This window comes from Zootoca vivipara, chromosome 4 (genome assembly GCF_963506605.1).
Source record: "Zootoca vivipara chromosome 4, rZooViv1.1, whole genome shotgun sequence".
Lineage (NCBI taxonomy): Eukaryota > Metazoa > Chordata > Lepidosauria > Squamata > Lacertidae > Zootoca > Zootoca vivipara.
The window spans coordinates 96741043-96762124 of NC_083279.1; the positions used below are offsets into that span (position 1 = coordinate 96741043).

The 21082-nt window shown below is 47.3% G+C and overlaps 1 protein-coding gene and 1 pseudogene across 8 annotated transcripts in view; both read right to left on the bottom strand.

Moving 5' to 3' along the window:
* The window catches only part of LOC132592032 (zinc finger protein 850-like), a 127408-nt pseudogene that overhangs the window by 96755 nt on the left and 9571 nt on the right, over nucleotides 1-21082 (bottom strand).
* Nucleotides 7870-21082, bottom strand: part of LOC132592023 (zinc finger protein 420-like) — an 89461-nt gene continuing 76248 nt past the window's right edge. For 7 of the 8 annotated variants that reach the window (XM_060273944.1, XM_060273950.1, XM_060273948.1 and 4 more), the window contains one exon: nucleotides 7870-15425. In XM_060273944.1, coding sequence (XP_060129927.1) covers nucleotides 12403-15425 — 3023 coding nt within the window. In that variant the 3' untranslated portion in view covers nucleotides 7870-12402. The remainder of the gene's footprint in view (nucleotides 15426-21082) is intronic. The other variant, XM_060273952.1, reaches the window with a different exon arrangement.

Below are 21082 nucleotides of genomic sequence, written 5' to 3' on the forward strand. Positions count from 1 at the left end.
CAAGAGCAACCCCCCAGGCTGAGACTGACACAACAAGGTATCTCGCCCCTGAAGATCTGGTCTGGGTGAGGAACTATTCACGAGGTCCGCGGTGGGTGGCTGGTGTGATCACCCGGGCTAGTGGACCTGTGTCCTATTATGTGACCTTGGAAAATGGGCAAGTTTGGAAGAGACATATAGATCAGCTGAGGCGCCGGGCGCTCAGCAGGGAGGAGTCAGATAATTCATCCCTGGCTAATGACGCACAGCTGCGAGACCAGAGTGAAAATGGTCCAGAGGTGCAGTCACCAGGGGCTTCAGCAAATGAACCAGGGTCTGCTAGTCCTCATGATGACGTGGTACAGGTCGGGGACCCTGAGATGTCTGGGATTCCCTCTGTTCCTGATGAAACCCCTATAGCAGCCCCTCCACCACAGGTAACACCCAATCCAGAACCTGCAACACCTGTTGTCAGGAGATCAGGTAGAAGTTGTAGGACCCCACAGTACCTGAGGGATTACGTCTGCTGTGCTCACTAGGGGGGGAGGGGTGTTGTGTATTGAGTCAAAGGATTTTATATCTGTATTATTATTGTCTGTATTTGCATTAGGATAAAGTAACTGCCTTTTGGTCCCAGAGGGTACAGCTACTATTGGTTCATTTAAGCTGCTGTATTTGGATCCTCTGTCTTATTGGTTCCCTCCAAAAGGCAGCACTGTGATTGCCTGATATTGTTCCCTCCAAAATGTATCCCTTCCTAGCTAGTCCCCTGTCCCTATAAATGTAGCTTTCCTCTCCTCAGTCTTCAGTCTTGTTCACTTTAATAAAGAGCTGTTACTAGAGAACTGTCTCCAGCATGTTTTGTCAAGAGAGCTGAAATCACAAACCCCACGTCACAACACATCTAGTCCAACCCCCAGCAATGCAGGAATCTCAGCTCAAGCATCCATGGCAGATGGCCGTCCCATCTCTGCTTAGAAACCTCCAAGGAAGGAGAGTCCACCACCTCCCAAGGGAGACCTTTCCCCCGCCAAACTGCTCTTAGATGTCCCTCAAGGCAGCGGGTCCTGAGTTCTAGCACTGCTGAAACCATTGCACTGGCTACCAAGGAGGAACCAAGTAAAGTTCAAAATAAATAAATCCTATTCTCATCATAAATGAGTAATGTAAGGTGGATGGCTGGCTTCCCAAATTGACCAGACAAAATCTCAGGCAGTTGAACCAATTTATTATTGGTTTGTCGGCAAAACAATATGGAGCAGTAGGGAAAAAACCATTCCTCATTCTGCCCGCCCCTTGTCCATGTACAGAGAGCTTTTATACCTTTTTGACAGAGTGAAGGCCAGCCTTTCTGCAGTACTTCATCAACCAATCAAGAGAGAGCACCCCAAGATGCAAAGTCATTTACCTAACTCCACTAAGTGGCGTTATGTACCTGGTACTTTCATACACGTGTCTATGTGGAATTTTACAGGCACAATTGTGGTTGCGCCCTACTTAGAACTTGCGGTTGGTTTGTGGCGGGCTACATCCTCTTCAGATGGAACAGAACATCTTGCGGTTAAGCTAACTTCCTTTTGCAATGGGTTACAGAGAAAGGTACAAACAGAGAAGTGCTGTCTAATTTACTTTCTATCAGAGACAGAGAGATTTAGAAAATGGAGTTCCTCTTGCTCTTAGGGCCTGCGTGGCCTGACCAGGATTATTCTGGCCCTGGTTATTGCCACCCTATAGTAATACTTACCTATACGTTTACGTTAAAGGTGGGAGAAGGAAATATAGTCCTGATTTTGTGAGTGGCACAGCGGTCTTTCCACGCATATGATTTACATGCTCTGAAAGTTGGGGTCTGTTTTGATATTTAAATTTTTAAAAGGGTGGAGTGGACCCAGATATTGACCATCTCATTAACCAGGGGAGCCACATTCTGATTGAAGGAGGCCAGGATTAGCCCCCAAGGCCTGGAGTGTCACTTCCTTGTAGTAGGACTTGGAATCCAGGAGAAAACTCTTGGAATAGCCTAGCCAGGTGCTCAGGGACAGACTCACCTGTCCCCATGTCTTCCCTTTGCACATGTGCTGAGGTTGCACATCCCTCCCCAGGGTGAGTATTGGAGAGAACCAGAGAAGGGACTCAGACCTGCCCTCCTTGCCCCCCACTCTGCACTCTCGGATGTGGAGAAGCCCTCCCTTTGTGAAGAACTGACAGCCTGACTTTTGCCTTTCAGCTGCTGGAGGAAGATCAGCTGTTCCTGCTGGAGGTGATTCAGAACTGCCAGGCAGCTCAGCTCAGGGGGTTTTGAACCCTGAAGTGCTCCAAGCAGGAGACGGCCAAAGCCATCCTGGGGAGTGATGGGTGGTGTGGGGGACCCCCATGGGGAAGTGGGGGAGGGAGAGGCTTTGGGGAAGGGACTGGACCCCTCAGACCTGCTCCCCGCTGGCTGGGCTCTTTGCCCCCCACTCTGCAGTTGGTGGTGGTTGATGAAGGATTAGGCGAGGCGTTAAGTGTATTCTTATATTCTAAATATCTTATTTTGATTCTTATTTCATTTATTACTTTCATTTATTTATTTATATTTTATTTTAACACTTTATTTTATTTATTTTGCACAAAGCAGCTCAGAGCCTTCCTTCCCCCTCACAGCTGTTGCTTTTGTTTTGGTTTTCTTGATTTCAGTCCGCTGAGATTCTTGACACGGGTCAGTTTTTCCACGGTTAATTATTTTTTTGTTTTTATTTTTTATTTTAATATTTTTGTTCTTTGTGGTTTTTTGTTCTTTAGTTTAATATTTTTTATTTTACCTTTTTATTTTGAGCACATTTGTGCCTATTTTGTATATATATAAATTTATATGTTTATTTTGTACATAGAGTACTTAGGGTTAGGTGGAGGCTTAGGGCTGGGCTGGGGGTTGGGGTCCGAGTTAGGCTTGGATGGTCTTTTTAGATAGTTAGCTAGTGTTATAAGAGAATCCATGACCAGAGAGGGGATCCCGAGATAAATTTATGAACCTGCTTGGTATGCCTATTGCCTTTAAACATTGCCCTTCAAACTGAACGTTCCTTCCACATGTTGGTCACTGAAGTTCAATCTTTGTATCAATTTCCTTCCTGTTTTTATTCATTTTATACTTTTGTATTTGTTTCTAAACTTTGTCTCACTATGTATAAAAACTGTAAACTTGACTTTGTACCACCCGCAACTGTCAAAATACTTCCCAGCACCACCTACTGAGTCTACAAATGGACAGACACACAAATACAACTTCAGATAGTTTTATTTAAATAAAGGAAAATGCAGGACAAGGCATCACACCTGCACTGATGAATCCTGTCTCCTTATCAGACAGCTCCTAGCACTTCCCAAGACTGGCCCCTGACTCTGAGGCTCTTTCCTCCCGCAGGACCTCCGAGGATACACCCTCTGTGACAATGGGGAAGAGCGGAAACTAGCGCCAACAGCATTTCTCCCAGTTCAAAGTACCGTAAGTATCTTGTCTTCCTGTATTCATTTCTTTGGTTGCTTCCATCCTCCCAATAGCACATCCCTGAGTAACTCTGAACGCAGATGATGCGGTGTGTGTTCCTGGATGCCAGGATGAGCCCAGCAGCTTTTCCTGCCCCCTTTCCTGCTGCTGCCCTTCCACCTCTGCCCAGGAGGCTGCAGGGCTCAGGGTGGTCCTCTGGGACAAGGGATTGGGTCCAAAGTGGGTGCAGCCATCCAAGGTGGGTTTTTGTACTGTCATCTGACCCAGATTTTTATTTCCTCTGCAGAATGTAATAGCTCAGCCGGAGTTGGACGACCTGAGGCCCGATCAGAGTTGGCCTGCTTACAGCTGAATCTGAAAGAAGGTAAGCCCCACACCTTGGAGACAGGGAACTCCCTTGTCCCTTCTTTGCCCAAGACTCACCTCCCAGGTTTTCTTGCTGGGAGTCCTGCAGGACCTGCTCCCTGCCTGGCAGGCCTTTCCCACCTGGCCTGGGAGGGCAGCGCCCAGACTGACTCCAGCTACAAGAAGCGGAGGGGGCTGAACAGACTCTGGGGTTGGGGTCTTGTTGAGGGGTGCTTGCTAGCAGGGGTGCTTCCCGCTTCCTTTGCCCTCCATGGTCTCCCTGCCTGAGCTTACAGAGCTGGTCTCACAGGCGGAGTTCAGGACTCCCCGAATGCTGGTGCTGGCCGACTTCAAAATCTGTGCCATAGCAGCTGGCTCTGGGGTGCTCAGGACCAATGGGGAGGGATGATGGGAAGTGCATAGCTGCCAAGTCTCCCGTTTTCGCCGGGAAAACCCCGATTTTAAAGGCTTTTCACGCTGTCATCCCGAATGGGGAAATATCCCGTGATTCACCCGTATTTCTTGCAAACAGAGCCAGGAAGTGTGCGCGCGAGTATCACTCTTTACTTTTTCCTATCTCTATGGACACGCAAACAGAGCCAGGAAGTGTGCGCGCGAGTATCACTCTTCACTTTTCCTATCTCTATGGGCACGCCTCTGCGTGTGGCGATTCTTGCTCTTGTCCTCCCCCCCCCCCGTCGGGTTGGCTCGGCTCTTAACACGTGGGGGGGGTGAGAGAGCGCCGACCAACCAGGGAGCCCCTGAGCAGCCCGGGACCAGGAAGAGAAGGAAGAGGAGGAAAGAAAGAGAAGAAAGAGGGGCTCCTGGGAAGGAGAAGAAAGAGGAGTCTTTGTTCCTGCCGCTGCAAGGCTGGCATGCATCAGCCAGGTAAAGGGGGTGCAGTGCGATCGCTGGGGGGGGGGGGGAAAGGGGCTGTAGATCCAGCTGGGGAGTGGGGAGATGAAGGTCACCGCTGGAGGGTGGGGGTCCCCATACAGCAGCAGCAGCAGCAGCAGCAGCAGCAGCAGCCAGGGCCAGGGCCAGGGCCAGGGCCAGGGCCAGGATGCCACGAGCATATCGTGTTGGGGCTGGTGCGTGCACGGACCCAGCAACTGCCATGCTGGGCTGCAGAGTACTTAGTTGGTTGAAGGCGGAGGAGTCAAGCCGGGGAGGGGGATGATTACTTGTGCCCCCAGTCCACCTTACAACCCCCAGAGGATGGAAGCTTCTGCCTCCCCGCAGCTGCGCTCTGTGCACCCCATTTCTCCCCAGAATTAAAGGACTGGGCGAGGGGTGGGGGGAAGGTTGCAAATTGAGGTGCCAGCCCTCCCAACACACACCAGACCTCCTCTAGCCCCCCATTCTCAGGCACTGCCTTAGGCATTCTTAGGCACTCTGGGGCTGATGGGATTTGTAGTTCAAAACAGCTGGAGGTCTCCAGGTTGGGGAAACTGTTTTTAGTCTATCTATTGCAGGAATCTTTTGGGCAAAAAAGGGGCTTGAACCCATTGAAAGTCGTAAAAAACATTCTTGCTATTGATAGTTATTGTTTTGAGTTTTTTGTGTTTTACAATCAAGAGCTGTATAAAGCAAATCATTTTTTAATTTGTCAGTCAAGCATGAGAATCTTAATTGTGGATTTGAGACCTATGTTGGGCAAATAATTCCTGCCTTGTAGGGGGTTGGACTAGATGACCCTTGTGGTCCCTTCCAACTCTACAATTCTATGATTTTATTAAATAAATTATATTAATTAAAATTAAATTAAATAAATTGGGCTGTGATAAGGTATACCAGGAGCAATTTGCCTGCTTGGTGGTTTGGGGGGCTTTCTCTGAGCTCAAAACCTTATACTGTATGTATATAATTGTGGAGTTGGAAGGGGTCCCGAGGGTCATCTAGTCCAACCCTTGCAATGCAGGAATATGCAGCTGTCCCATACGGGGATCGAACTTGTGACGTTGGCATTCTCAGCACCACACTGTAACCAACTGAGCTATGCATGCACCTTGTCTTCCAACAAAATATGCCCAGAGGCAGCTTGTGTTTGCAAAGTGGCGAGGCAGTGATGACTTTCTGCACATGCTCAGAAGTGTGCTTACTAGTTTCCAAGGGCTCAAATCAAGCCATCCTTGCTCCCTAATCCTTCAAGAATGAGCACAAATGCAAGGTCTCCCGCCTCCCTCAATCTCTTGCTGAGCTCAGCCTTCCTCAATAGGAGCAGAGCTATAAGGATGGCTGAGCAATGTTCTCCGGCTTGCTAGGAAAACATCTGGGATTCTGGAGAGACATTTCGCAGAACGTTTCACTGCCACAAGCTCTGAGCCAGTGGAGGGAGCTGGCAAACAGCCAGAAATTTTGCAGAAGGGAAACAAAGTCTAGCCCTCAAGGCAAAACAAAATGTACGCAGGGTGGGTTTGGCCTGTTCGTCATAGAATCATAGAGTTGGAAGAGACCCCAAAGGCCATCCAGTCCAACCCCCTGCCAAGCAGGAAACACCATCAAAGCATTCTTGAGATATGCCTGTCAAGCCTCTGCTTAAAGACCTCCAAAGAAGGAGACTGCACCACACTCCTTGGCAGCAAATTCCACTGTCGAACAGCTCTTACTGTCAGGAAGTTCTTCCTAATGTTTAGGTGGAATCTTCTTTCTTGTAGTTTGAATCCATTGCTCCGTGTCCGCTTCTCTGGAGCAGCAGAAAACAACCTTTCTCCCTCCTCTATATGACATTCTTTTATATATTTGAACATGGCTATCATATCACCCCTTAACCTTCTCTTCTCCAGGCTAAACATACCCAGCTCCCCAAGCCGTTCCTCATAAGGCATCATTTCCAGGCCTTTGACCATTTTGGTTGTCCTCCTCTGAACACATTCCAGCTTGTCAGTATCCTTCTTGAACGGTGGTGCCCAGAACTGGACACAGTACTCCAGGTGAGGTCTGACCAGAGCAGAATACAGTGGTACTATTACTTCCCTCGATCTAGATGCTATACTCCTATTGATGCAGCCCAGAATTGCATTGGCTTTTTTAGCTGCTGCATCACACTGTTGACTCATGTCAAGTTTGTGGTCTACCAGGACTCCTAGATCCTTTTCACATGTACTGCTCTCAAGCCAGGTGTCTCCCATCCTGTATTTGTGCCTTTCATTTTTTTGCCCAAGTGTAGTACTTTACATTTCTCCTTGTTAAAATTCATCTTGTTTGCTTTGGCCCAGTTGTCTAATCTGTTAAGGTCATTCTGAAGTGTGATTCTGTCCTCTGGGGTATTAGCCACCCCTCCCAATTTGGTGTCATCTGCAAACTTGCTCAGGATGCCCTCAAGCCCATCATCCAAGTCATTGATAAAGATGTTGAATAAGACTGGGCCCAAGACAGAACCCTGTGGCACCCCACTAGTCACTACTCTCCAGGATGAAGAGGAGCCATTGATGAGCACCCTTTGGGTTCAGTCAGTCAGCCAGTTACAAATCCACTGAATGGTAGCATTGTCTAGCCCGCATTTTACCAGCTTCTTTACAAGAATATCATGGGGCACCTTGTCAAAGGCCTTGCTGAAATCAATATAGGCTATATCCACAGCATTCCCTTCATCTACCAGGCTTTTAATTCTGTCAAAAAATGAGATCAGATTAGTCTGACATGACTTATTTTTCAGAAACCCATGCTGACTTATTTTTCAGAAACTCAAACAGCAACACCAGGATTCCTAGGAGGGGGGTGGCTTCTGAAGAGAGGTGCAAACTTATATGTGCTTGGGTTGCAGGCCAACCCTTCCACCCTCCGCATTAGATAGGGAGAGAAAAGGACCGGCGCTGGGTTCTTTCAGTGCCCAGACATGTGCAGAGCCGGCACAGGGAAGTCGCTTCTGCGCATGTCCAGACATGCGTAGAAACGACTTCCGGTGCCACACCGCTGGGTGAGTCTGTGATCCCTTATTTTTCAATGCTGAACTTGGCAGCTATGGGGAAGTGTAGTCCAGGAGCTGCTGGGGACCCAGGTTGGGGAAACCCTGCTTTAAGGCAACTTTTATGTTTGGCCTGCAAAGATGGGACCTGCCCACGTTTATATTTTCTTGTATTTTGTTTTCCTCATGGCCTGTGTGTGTGTGTTTTTTTTTTTTAAAAAAAGAGGGCAAATTGAAAGAGAAATTGTATGGCAAGTTGCAGAAGAATAAAAGGTTGCGTTTGAAAAAACCCCCCACAAAAACTGGGGGGGTGGACTCCTAAAGATTTTATTGGGGGGGGGGCAAAGACCCCTAGGCCTTTAAGAGGTGGTGCCTATTCCCTACCCCGTGTCTCAGGATGGTTACAACATAAAAAAAACCATAAAAACACAAAACACCACACTTTAAAAGGGCATTAGATGTCAAACAGCAAAAGGCCTGGTTAAAAAGGTGCTGATTTGCCTGGCTCCTAAAGGTGTATAATGGTTTTTCCAACTTTTGTATGGATTCTTTTATGGGAAGTGAGTTTGGAGCTATCAGCGAAGCTCTTTCAACAGGGGCAACACAACAGGGGGCGGGGGGGTGCGCCCGAGCTCCACTCTGCAGGGGGCAGTGCGCCCTGGCCCTTCCGCACCCATCGACGGCGGCCAACGTGGCCGCCATCACGGAGAGGCCGCCTCGATGCTGCTGGCTGCCATCCGCCACTCGAGGCTTGGGAGTAACGGGGGCAGGGGCATCCCGTGATGCAGCATCACACGTCAGCGTCGCGTGTCTACGCAGACGTCATGCGACGCTGCATCGCGGGGTGGTCCCTCCCCGCAACTCCCAAGTCTCACTCGGCGAGGTGGAGGCTAGTAAGAAGACTCGATTACCGCCGCGGCAGCTGGAAGCTAGTTGCCGCTGCGGCGAGCGAGTCTTTTTTCTGGGCGCTGCTGCTCCGAGCGAGGCTTGGGAATCGGGGGGGGGGTTATCCCACAACGCAGCGTCATACGCATGCGTGCAACATCACGACACCCCGCCCTCCGGTTTTGCCACCCCAGGTTCCGCTCTAGTGCGCATGCTCTAGTGACAGCTGGGGTAGGAACACCACTGTCTTCCGACATTCCACGCACTGATAGTGTTTCTCCCCTGTATGAATTCTTAGATGGGAAGTGAAATTGTGGCTGTGACTGAAGCTATTTCTACATTCCACACACAGTTTCTCCCCTGTATGAAGTGAGAGGAGCGCCGACTGAAGCTCTTTCCACATTCAAAGCACTGATAGGGTTTCTCCCCTGTATGAATTCTTTGATGGAAAGTGAGATTGTGGCTGTGGCTATTGAATTTTATAACAAATAAAAATACAAATATCTTTTTTTAAAACAATAAGTTTTATTAATTTCTTTCTTTAAAAACATAGACGTACAACATGCATATATTTCATATTCTTCTTCTCTTTCATAACATTTTACAAAAAGAAAATAGAAAAGGAAAGAATAAAAGAAAAAGAGAGAGAAAAAGAAGGGGAGGAAAGATACTAATATAGAAAACAAACAAACAATCTGTATACAAAAAAAAAAGACAAAAAGAAAACCATTACATCTCTATATGTACAATCCACACCTTCTTTGTGAAAACTTCCAATTATTCTCTCTGTAATCTACATATCAACCTTATTTTATCACACAATTCTGAATTTACATCTACATCCCCCCCCCCTTAAGAAAGTCAGGTTCAACTTTAGTCTGCCATTAGGATTCTGGGTATACCACTACTATTTAAATACTCATCAAACATCCTCCATTCCTTCTGTGTTTTTTTGTTTCGTTTGTCCTCTTATTCTTCCAGTGGTTTTTGCTAACTGTAAATATTCTATCATTAAAGTTTGCCAATCCATTATGCTGGGTGCATTTTTGTTTTCCCAATTTCTGGCGACCAGGACTCTTGCCGCTACAATTCCATACAATAACAATATTCTTTTTGTGGTTTTAATATCCTCTGGTATTATATTTAATAAAAACATTTCCGGTCTTTTTCTAAATGTGCATTTTAACATTTTTTAAAGATCTTCATAGATGTTATTCCAGTACCTACATATTTCCGGACAATTCCACCACATATGTATTAGAGACCCTTTTTCCGCATTGCACCTCCAGCACATAGATTTATTTTTATACTTCTTGGCTAACTTTTCTGGTGTTTGGTACCACCTGTGCATCATTTTAAAGATGTTTTCTATTAAGTTATAACAGGCGGTAAACTTTAAATCCACCCTCCACAGTCTTTCCCATTGCTCCATCAGGACATTGTAGCCAAGGTCTTGGGCCCACTTCACCATTCCAACAGCAGGTCATAAATATGTGAAATACGTGAAATGTACTTCCCATCATTCTGTATTAGTTCTTTTTCAAATTTTGATTTTTCCTTTGAAATGCCCATTTTTTTATCCTGATTAAACCTATGATTGATTTGAAAGTATTGTAGCCAGTCCGAAAGGTATTATTTTCTCTCTTCATATTTTTTCAATATTAGCTCATTTTGTTTCTTTTCCAATAAGTCCTGATAGGTGGCGATCTTTATCTCCATATTTAGTGTCTTAACTGTTATAACGTTTGTTGATGATGTCCACGAAGGGATCCTGGGTTCCAAAATTCCTTTGTATTTTACCCAGATCAGGTATAATGATTTTCTTACTAAGTGGTTCAGGAAACCTTTGTGGACCTTAACCTTATCGTAAAGTACTGGGTAGGTAAGAGTGCCAGCCAAATCGATTTTCCACTCCTTCCAGGTCTAATATTTCTGGATTTTTCAAAGTTACCCATTCCTTTAACCAGACTATGCCCGCTCCCCCTTTCCTGTCTGTTAGCAGCTGGTACTTTATTCTTGGTCTCTTACCATTCCATATAAACTTTGTTATATCTTTTTTTCCACTCCTGTGTGCGTTTATTTTTTTATTTTTAAGACGGCAAATTGTATGGCAAGTTGCGGAAGAATAAAAGGTTGCGTTTGGAAAAACACACACAAAAAGGTGTGTGTGTGGCCTTCTCAAATATTTTATGGGTGGGGGGCAAAGACACCTAGTTGGTGCCTATTCCCTACACCTACATGTCTCAGGATGGTTACAACATCAAAGCACAAAACACCACATTTTAAAAGGGCATTAGATGTCAATCAGCCAAAGGCCTTGTTAAAAAGGTGCCAATTTGCCTGGCTCCTAAAGCTGTATAATGTAGGGTTATCAGATGTCCCTGGTTCCCAGGGACAGTTCCCAGTTTTACCAATCTGTCCATGGCCAAAGATGCCAGCGGCAAGAGGCGCTGTGGCCACTGCTGTTGCCAGTGTGGACAGCCAGGTTAGACCATAGCTGCCAAGTTATCCCTTTTTTAAAGGGATTTTCCCTTATGCTGAATAGGCTTCCTCGCGAGAAAACGGAAAACTTGGCAGCTATGGGTTAGACAGCTGTTAGACAAGCGGGAACATTCCCTCTCCCGCTCCCACCCTCCTCCTCCTCCGCCTGCTCCATTTGCTGCTGATGCTGCTTCCACTTCTTTATTGGTGCTTTGGCGGGAACCTTGCCCCGAGGGCTGAGGGGAGACGTGGAGGGCGCCGGCATATGGTTTATGATGTTCCTTCCCAAACGTCCAAATTTGAGAGGGGTGCAGATGCAAGGAAAGAAACGCTGATGGCAGTCATAAAGGCTGGGCGCTTTTATTGCCCGACCAATGGAGACACCATCCTCCCACCTCCTCGCTTGTAAATAAAAATAATAATACTCTGCCAAATGGCTCCACCCTCTCCCCACACAGTATCCCTATTGCATTTTTCTCTACTTAAAGCGTCAGACAGAAAATAGGGGAGGTTCATATTATAATAGCTTTCGTTATCTATCCGTTTGTATTCCTCATGTGCCTTTTTCTGGGACGACCTGACTCTCTGTCCCCTCTCTACCCCCCCCTTTGTTCCTTCCTTCCTTTTCGGTGACGCTTCCAGGAATCCCAGAAAAGAAAAGGGGGGCCCTGAACCCACGCACCCACCAAAATAGAGGAGGTTCATATTAAAATAGCTTTGGTTATCTATCCGTTTGTATTCCTCATGTGCCTTTTTCTGGGACGACCTCTCTCTACCCCCCCATTTTGTTCCTTCCTTCCTTTTCGGTTACTCTTCCAGGAATCCCAGAAAAGAAAAGGGGGGGCCTGAACCCAGGCACCTACCGACCCACACCTCCCTCAGTTCCAACTATCCCATCCTAATTTTGCTTCCCCTTCTCTCTTTCCCCCTCCCCACCCTTCACCCATAACCAAGGAACCTGGCTCTGGTTGCCATGTAAACTACATATGTTTACAAAAGATTGCTCCCTACTAATAATCCAGATGCTACTGTCTTTTAACCCCTTGGCTGCTGCAAAAGAGTGTCCCTGGATTCATTGAAAAAAATCTGGTAATCTGGTTTTTCTGACCTTTGTATGGATTCCACATTCCACACACTGTTTATTCGGGGGAAGACCCTTATGCCTTCAAGAGCTGCCACCTATTCCCTACACCTAGAGGTCTCAGGAAGGTTACAAAATAATAACACAACACAAAAACACAAAATACCACATTTTAAAAGAGCATTAGATGTCAATCATCCAAAGGTCTGGTTAAAAAGGTGCTGATTTGCCTGGCTCCTAAAGCTGTACAATGGTTTTTCCAACATTAGTATGGATTCTTTTATGGGAAGTGAGATGGGAGCTCTGACTGAAGCTCTTTCCACATTCCACACACTGATAGGGTTTCTCCCCTGTATGAATTATTTGATGGGTAGTGAGACTCCGGCTGTAAGTAAAGCTCTTTCCACATTCCACACACTGATACGGTTTCTCCCCTGCATGAAGTCTTTGATGGGAAGTGAGAGACAAGCTCTGACTGAAGCTCTTTCCACATTCCATGCACTGATAGGGTTTCTCCCCTGTATGAATTCTTTGATGGTTATTGAGAGAGGAGCTCTGACTGAAGCTCTTTCCACATTCGAAGCACTGATAGGGTTTCTCCCCTGTATGAATTCTCTGATGGGAAGTGAGATTGGAGCTCTGAATGAAGCTCTTTCCACATTCCACACACTGATAGGGTTTCTCCCCTGTATGAACTCTTTGATGGAAAGTGAGAGAGTAGTTATTACTGAAGCTCTTTCCACATTCCACACACTGATGGGGTTTCTCCCCTGTATGAATTCTTTGATGGAAAGTGAGAGAGGAGTGCTTACTGAAGCTCTTTCCACATTCCACACACAGATATGGTTTCTCCCCTGTATGACTTCTTTGATGGGAAGTTAGAGTGTTGCTCCGACTGAAGCTCTTTCCACATTCCACACACTGATAGGGTTTCTCCCCTGTATGAATTATTTGATGCTTAGTGAGAGAGGAGTTCAGACTGAAGCTTTTTCCACATTCCACACACTGATAGGGTTTCTCCCCTGTATGAATTCTTTGATGGGAAGTGAGATGGGAGCCATAACTGAAGCTCTTTCCACATTCCACACACTGATATGGTTTCTCCCCTGTATGAATTCTTTGATGGGAAGTGAGATGGGAGCCATAACTGAAGCTCTTTCCACATTCCACACACTGATATGGTTTCTCCCCTGTATGAATTCTTTGATGGGAAGTGAGAGAGGAGTTCTTACTGAAGCTCTTTCCACATTCCACACACTGATATGGTTTCTCCCCTGTATGAATTCTTAAATGGTTAGTGAGATGGGAGCTCTGACTGAAGCTCTTTCCACATTCCACACACTGATAGGGTTTCTCCCCTGTATGAACTCTTTGATGGAAAGTGAGAGAGTAGTTATTACTGAAGCTCTTTCCACATTCCACACACTGATAGGGTTTCTCCCCTGTATGAATTCTTTGATGGTTATTGAGAGAGGAGCTCTGACTGAAGCTCTTTCCACATTCCACACACTGATAGGGTTTCTCCCCTGTATGAACTCTTTGATGGAAAGTGAGAGAGTAGTTATTACTGAAGCTCTTTCCACATTCCACACACTGATAGGGTTTCTCCCCTGTATGAATTCTTTGATGGTTATTGAGAGAGGAGCTCTGACTGAAGCTCTTTCCACATTCCACACACTGATAGGGTTTCTCCCCTGTATGAATTCTTTGGTGGTTAGTGAGAGAGGAGTTCTTACTGAAGCTCTTTCCACATTCCACACACTGATATGGTTTCTCCCCTGTATGAATTCTCTGATGGGAAGTAAGACTGTTGCTGTGACTAAAGCTCTTTCCACATTCCACACACTGATATGGTTTCTCCCCTGTATGGATTCTTTGATGGGAAGTGAGACTGTGGCTGTGACTAAAGCTCTTCCCACATTCGACACACTGATAGGGTTTCTCCCCTGTATGAATTCTTTGATGGTTATTGAGAGAGGAGCTCTGACTGAAGCTCTTTCCACATTCCACACACTGATAGGGTTTCTCCCCTGTATGAATTCTTTGGTGGTTAGTGAGAGAGGAGTTCTTACTGAAGCTCTTTCCACATTCCACACACTGATATGGTTTCTCCCCTGTATGAATTCTCTGATGGGAAGTAAGACTGTTGCTGTGACTAAAGCTCTTTCCACATTCCACACACTGATATGGTTTCTCCCCTGTATGGATTCTTTGATGGGAAGTGAGACTGTGGCTGTGACTAAAGCTCTTCCCACATTCGACACACTGATAGGGTTTCTCCCCTGTATGGATTCTTTGATGGGAAGTGAGACTGTGGCTGTGACTAAAGCCCTTTCCACATTCCACACACTGATATTGTTTCTCCTCTGTATGAATTATTTGATGGTTAGTGAGTTGGGAGCTCTGACTGAAGCTCTTTCCACATTCCACACACTGATATGGTTTCTCCCCTGTATGAATTCTTTGGTGGTTAGTGAGATGGGAGCTCTGACTGAAGCTCTTTCCACATTCCACACACTGATAGGGTTTCTCCCCTGTATGAATTCTTTGATGGGAAGTGAGACTGTGGCTGTGAGTAAAGCTCTTTCCACATTCCACACACTGATATGGTTTCTCCCCTGTATGAATTATTTGATGGGAAGTGAGAGAGTAGTTATTACTGAAGCTCTTTCCACATTCCACACACTGATATGGTTTCTCCCCTGTATGAATTCTTTGGTGGTTAGTGAGATGGGAGCTCTGACTGAAGCTCTTTCCACATTCCACACACTGATATGGTTTCTCCCCTGTATGAATTCTTTGGTGGTTAGTGAGATGGGAGCTCTGACTGAAGCTCTTTCCACATTCCATACACTGATAGGGTTTCTCCCCTGCATGAATTCTTTGATGGGAAGTGAGATTGTTGCTGTGACTGAAGCTCTTTCCACATTCCACACACTGATATGGTTTCTCCCCTGTATGAATTCTTTGGTGGTTAGTGAGATGGGAGCTCTGACTGAAACTCTTTCCACATTCCACACACTGATACGGTTTCTCCCCTGTATGAATTCTCTGATGGGAAGTGAGATTGGAGCTCTGACTGAAGCTCTTTCCACATTCCATGCACTGATAGAGTTTCTTTCTGATGAGATTTTGTTGATGGGAAGTGGAATGGGAGCGCTGACTGCAGCTTTCTGCACACTCCAATTTTTTACCTGGCTTCTCCTCTCTGAGGATTTTGTCATGGTCACCTTTGTTCTCGATTTCCAATTCATCACAATCTGCAACGGAAACATAAAAGGGATTAGAGCCTCAGGAACAAATGGAGAAGAACTGAAGGCAGTTGGGGAGGTGTTCATTAGCTGTGTTGTTTATCATTAACCAACATTTTTATTATTAGATTCTGATGAGTTGTTGAATGTTACTTTGTTTGATATATAGTATTGTTCAAAATTTCTGGAAGAGTTTTGGGGGAAAGTGTTTTTCAGAGGGTTGATCGCTCACAACACTTCTTTTGGAGTAATATCATAAAATTATATGTCAATGGAAAGATAATTTAATCAAGAATGCAATCCAACGGACTTCCGGCATGGCAAAATGGCGAGCGGCACGCGACCATGGAGCTCCTAGGAGCCACTGATGTGCCCAAGCCGCTTGAACAACTTCGGAGCCGTTAAAACCGCTGCCAACGCTGCACAGGAGCCGGGAGAGCCCGGTGGATCAGCTGGGGAGCCATTGGGGCCCCCTGCTCCCCCCTCCCGCCGATCGCAGGAGCCGGGTGTCCGACCATCAACACCCGGCGGGAACTGCCGCCGCCGCCAACACACGAGTGCTGGGAGAGCCCGGCAGATCGATCGGGGAGCCGTCGGGGCCCTCTGCCCCCGCTCCCCCGATCATCGTGAGTAGAAGCCGGGTGTCCGGCCATCAACACCCGGCGGGAACTGCTGCTGCCACCACCGCACGAGCACCGGGAGAGCCTGGCAGATCTATTGGGGAGCAGTCGGGGCTCTCTGTCCCTGCTCCCCTTCCCGCCGATCGTGGCGAACCGCAATCGGGAGCGCCTGGCCTCCGGGACTCTGAGTCCTGAGGAGGTAAGCCCGGACCTCGTGGCCGCCGCCATTGTCACCGCTGCTGCCGCCGCCACCGCCAACAGAAAAGGAGCGAGGAGAAGGGACCTGATCCGAGCCCTTGCAGCCCTTGCCGCTGCAACATAGCGCCGGGATCGCCCGGCCTTCCAGGACCCTGGGGCCGGTAGAGCCCACGAACCTGCCCCCTCTGTCCATTAATGAGACTGGGGTAGATCAGCGTCTAAAGGAAGGCCTGTCGGAAAAGGCTTTGATTGCAGACTGAGGCCGTCATTCCAAGTCTAGGCCCAGCCTGAACCTGCTCCTCTATTTGTCTATTTTTGAATAAAAAAAATTATTTTTTATTTTTGAATATTTTCAGCAGATTTTTTTATATTTTTCTTTTCTTTCCCTTTTCCCCTCCCCCCCTTTAAATTTTTCTTCAGTGGAAACGAAGATAAATAGAAAGGGGAAAGAAAGGGAAAACACACACACACAAAAATAACACCAAAAAACTTTACCTAATATTTTTAGTGTTCTTGCCATTTATCACCTCCATCTCCCACCTTTTGACACAAGACCCCCCTTTCTTTCCGTACATTTTGGACTTTTGAGGGACCGCAGCACAAAGCAAAGACGGGGACCCCCCCAGGCTCTCGGCCCCTTTTGCTTAATTTCTATCATTTTCAAGCTGGCGTCCTCTCCCTCCAACCTCTTTTGCCTTGGCTTGGCTCTGTTTTTTTCCTCCTTGATGCATAGAGGTGCCCTTTGGAACCCCTCATAGACTTTTGCAGCCCCCCCCAAATATCCTCTCCTTGTTTTTGATCTCTATCTCACTGGTTGCTTCCCACCCCCACCTTTGTCTTCTATCCCTTTTCTCTTTTTCTCACTTTCCTTTTCAGTTCCCTCTTTCTCCCTTCTGGATCAAACCTCCTCCTCATCTACTTTGTCTATTGACCTGTCTCCAAAGAGGAAGCCTTTCCTCCTCCCTATTACCCCCCCTTGAAAACGGTTGTCTTTGTTTTGTCTTTGTCTTGCCTCCTTCATTCCAATATGTAACCCTTCTCTTTAAATCCCTTCCAAAATACTCAATTCCCCTTTATTCAATTTCCCCTTATCTTCCCCTCCTACCCCACTTCTCATTCCCCCACCTCTTCTTTTGTTTTACACCCTCTTTGTTCGCTGGAGTGCTCGCTTGTCCGTCTCTAAATCGAACCTCCCCTCTTTCGCTTGTTTGTTTGTCTACTTTCACCTGTTTGTCTGTCTGTCCATTGGTTTATCCGCCTCTCCGAGTACCTGACCACCACTTTGACAGCACTGCTGAGGCGAATACGACAGTCTCTGAGAAGTTCTTATAACATTGCCAAGGGATGACACAAATGATTGCTTAATCCAAACGCTCTGCAGAAGCCACCAATCAACAACGCCTGACTAGTCCAATAACCCAACACCCAGAAATCATAACCGCCATAATCCCTAACCCCAACACGTCCCACTCCGAGAGAATGCCAAACAAACCTCAAACCAAAAACGCCAAGGAGATGAAGGTGTCACCAACTAAAAAGATGGTAAATAACATTGAGACCGCAACACCTCCTCAAAATGACGAAATATTACAACACCTAAGAGAAATGGAAGAGAGGATGACAAGTAAACTGGAAGCTGCAGTGGAAAATGCAATGACCCCCATACAACTACTAATCAGCAATCTTACCTCCAGAGTGGAAGCTCTAGAAAAGAAGAATCAACTGCAAGAAACAACAATAGAGCAATACCAGGATGAAACCGCACGTATGAATAAGAAATTGTACGAACTGGAAAGAGAAAACAAAGAACTGAGAATTAAACAAGCAGACATCGAAGACCGAAACAGACGCTGCAACATCCGCTTCCGCAACTTTCCAGAAAAAGCAGAAGAGAAAAGCCCAGCAGACCTAATTGTAAGATGGTTGAAAGATACAATCCCAAATCTGACACTCAAGGTATCCGATCTGGAGAGGGCACACAGAGCTCTAAAAGTTATGCCAAAACCTGATGCTCACCCAAGAGACATCATAGTGTGCTTTTCATGCTACGAAAAAAAGGAAGAGATATGGAACGGCCTCAGAAACTCAACCAACCTCCAATACAAAGACAACTCCATATTGGTCCTACAAGACTTATCCCAAGACACCCTAAATCGGAGAAGAAACCTACGCCCATACACTCAGCTTCTTAAGCAAAAAGGGATTCGATACCGTTGGGGCTTTCCCTTCCATCTCATTGTGGCAACCGATACAACACAGTACATGGCTACCAACGAAACGGAAGCCCAACAACTACTGAGGAACCTTGGGCTTGACCTTCCACTGGATCGGCAACAGAAAGAGCTACCAAGCGACAGCCGAGATCAAGAAAATGGAACAGCAGTAAATGAATGGATGGAAATAAAGAGGGGAAAGAGACAACAGAAGCAACACGTCAAGACTCGCCGGTACAACCATCTACCATCGCTCACAAAATCATTCTACCAAATATACTCCACAGGACGCCAGACCATGATCAACCGAACCAAAACATCACTGAGGAACAACCCTACAACAACAACAATCACAGCTGAATGAAGCAACCGGAAATCATCTCGAACTGCAGGACTGGTGATTCCCCTCCCCTCCCCGCCCATAGGCCTTAAACATAGCTAACAGCATCAATATCCCCCCAACACCTCACCTCCATAGATCCTACCCCCATCCCCAACCCCACCCCGACACCAGTCCAAACAACCTTAATCACATTCCCCATCAATCACAACTCATATCTCCAGTATCCCTTCCATACCAAACAAGAGAAAAACAACTCCCCCAGCATCCATAACACAACTCACTATCAGGCTAAAACATAATACATATTCAATAACATGGTGGCCTCAGAGCGTGCCAACACATATACACACTCTAATACATCAGTAATGTTGCTATTAACATTGGCAACGTTGCTCACGAACCTAACATCACAAAACTATTCTACACCGTCTCGCTGATCATCCCCTATCGCAAACAACGAGGGGGAAGGCCTGTCTCTGAGCACAGCCCTTCACATCAGCCGAGACCCAGGACCAACCGGCTAATCACCAAAAGGTCCAAAATACCCCAAATGAACACCTATATAACTACATATAGGAGACCCTCTATAACACGGGTGTCAAAGACAAGGCCCGCGGGCCAAATCCGGCCCGCCAGACCTCGTCATGTGGCCCGTGTAGCCGCCGCTTGCCTGCCCAATGCTTGCCTGCCCGTTCGCCCGCCGCTTGCCACTCGCAGCTTTCCCTCCTCTTGCTGCTTGCTGCAGAGGCGTTTCCCTGCAATGCCTTCAATGTCCTACAGGGGGCGCAGGGCCCCGCAGGCGGGGAGGCGGTGGAACCTGAGAGCGCGTGCGCCCAGCTCCTTCCCCTTCCTCGCCCTGTCACACTTCCTCCGTTCCTCCGAGTCCGAGGCGACGAGCAGCAGCTGCAGCAGCGACGGCGCTGGCCGGTCGAGCGCCAGGGCCGTCTTCAGCTTATCTGGCGCCGTGGTGCACAGATTCCTCAAGCGCCCACACCCTCACCCCCACGTTTCCCTCTGGGCGGGCAGCGGCTGGAGGGCGGCTCCTCTGGCTGGATGGAGGCTCCGGGCACCATGCATCGCGGCATGGTGGAGGCGGGCAAGCGCTGAGGGGCGGCTCCTCCAGCAGGGAGGAGATGCCGTGGAGGAGCAGGGGGCGTGTGAGAACCATGCACCCCTTTTTGAACTCCTGAACAACAAGAAGATATGATTCTGGGGTTTCAAAAGCAACTTTAAAAACCCAAACCAGAAACTTGTTTGTTACAGCAAATGGGGAGGAGCAGCAGTGAGACTGGGCGGGGAGGAGAGGCAGAGAGAGTATGTTAAGTTTCAAGAGAGCAAGAGTGAGATTGATGGTGGGGGAGATGTTTAAGAGAGGAGAGAATAAACTTTTTTTAAAAAATCTGCACTGATCGAGGGAGGATCTCCAGGATCTTTCCAGCAGTTCTCCCGAAGTAATCACCATGTAAACACAGCTGCTGCAAACCCCAGGAGTTACGAGAGAGAGAGAGAGAGCGCTTTTACGCATGTATCTCTGCACCCTGCCAAGGTTCCCCCCCCCGCACCCCGCTTTTCTTTTGAAAGGCGTTCCGAATGAGTGGAAAGTAATCACTGTGTCAGTTAAAGTGAGTGTTGCAGGGAAAGCGGATCCTAGGCGCTGTGTGTGTGTGTGTGTGTGTGTGTGAGAGAGAGAGAGAGAGAGAGAGAGAGAGAGAGAGAATCCTGGGCTGTAAACGCCTCCTCCAAACACAGCTGCTGCAAACCCCAGGAGTTACGAGAGAGAGAGTGCCCGAGAGAGCTTTTACGCACGCATCTCTGCACCCCGCCGATCTCTCGCTTTGGGTGGAAGGTGTATGTATTTAAGACCCAGACAAGCTGGACAAAGGGACCCTGCTTGGGCCGCTTTCCCGCAGGGCCCTAATGCGCCCCGGCTTCCTCGCCCCGGTGGAAGAAGGCGGCTCGCGCTCCACACTCTGCTCCACTTTTGTGCGCTTCATGGAAGCAAATTGGAGAGAGACCCATCGCTATCCTCGTCCTCCTTTCTCTACAACCCAGCCCACCAGTAGCAGATAACAGGAAGTCCAGGTAACTGGACTTCCATTAGACTGCAGCTTTGTGGGGAATTACATGGCTCAATGCTCCTCCACTTTTAAAATAATACACCAAGACAGAAATTTAAAAGTCAAGAAGATGGTGTCTAGTGTGTGTTTGTTTTTAATCTTTGATTATCTCTTCCCCATTCCCATGGAGGAATAGTCAAGCAACAGAGGTCTCTATGACATTTGGGGCGAACAC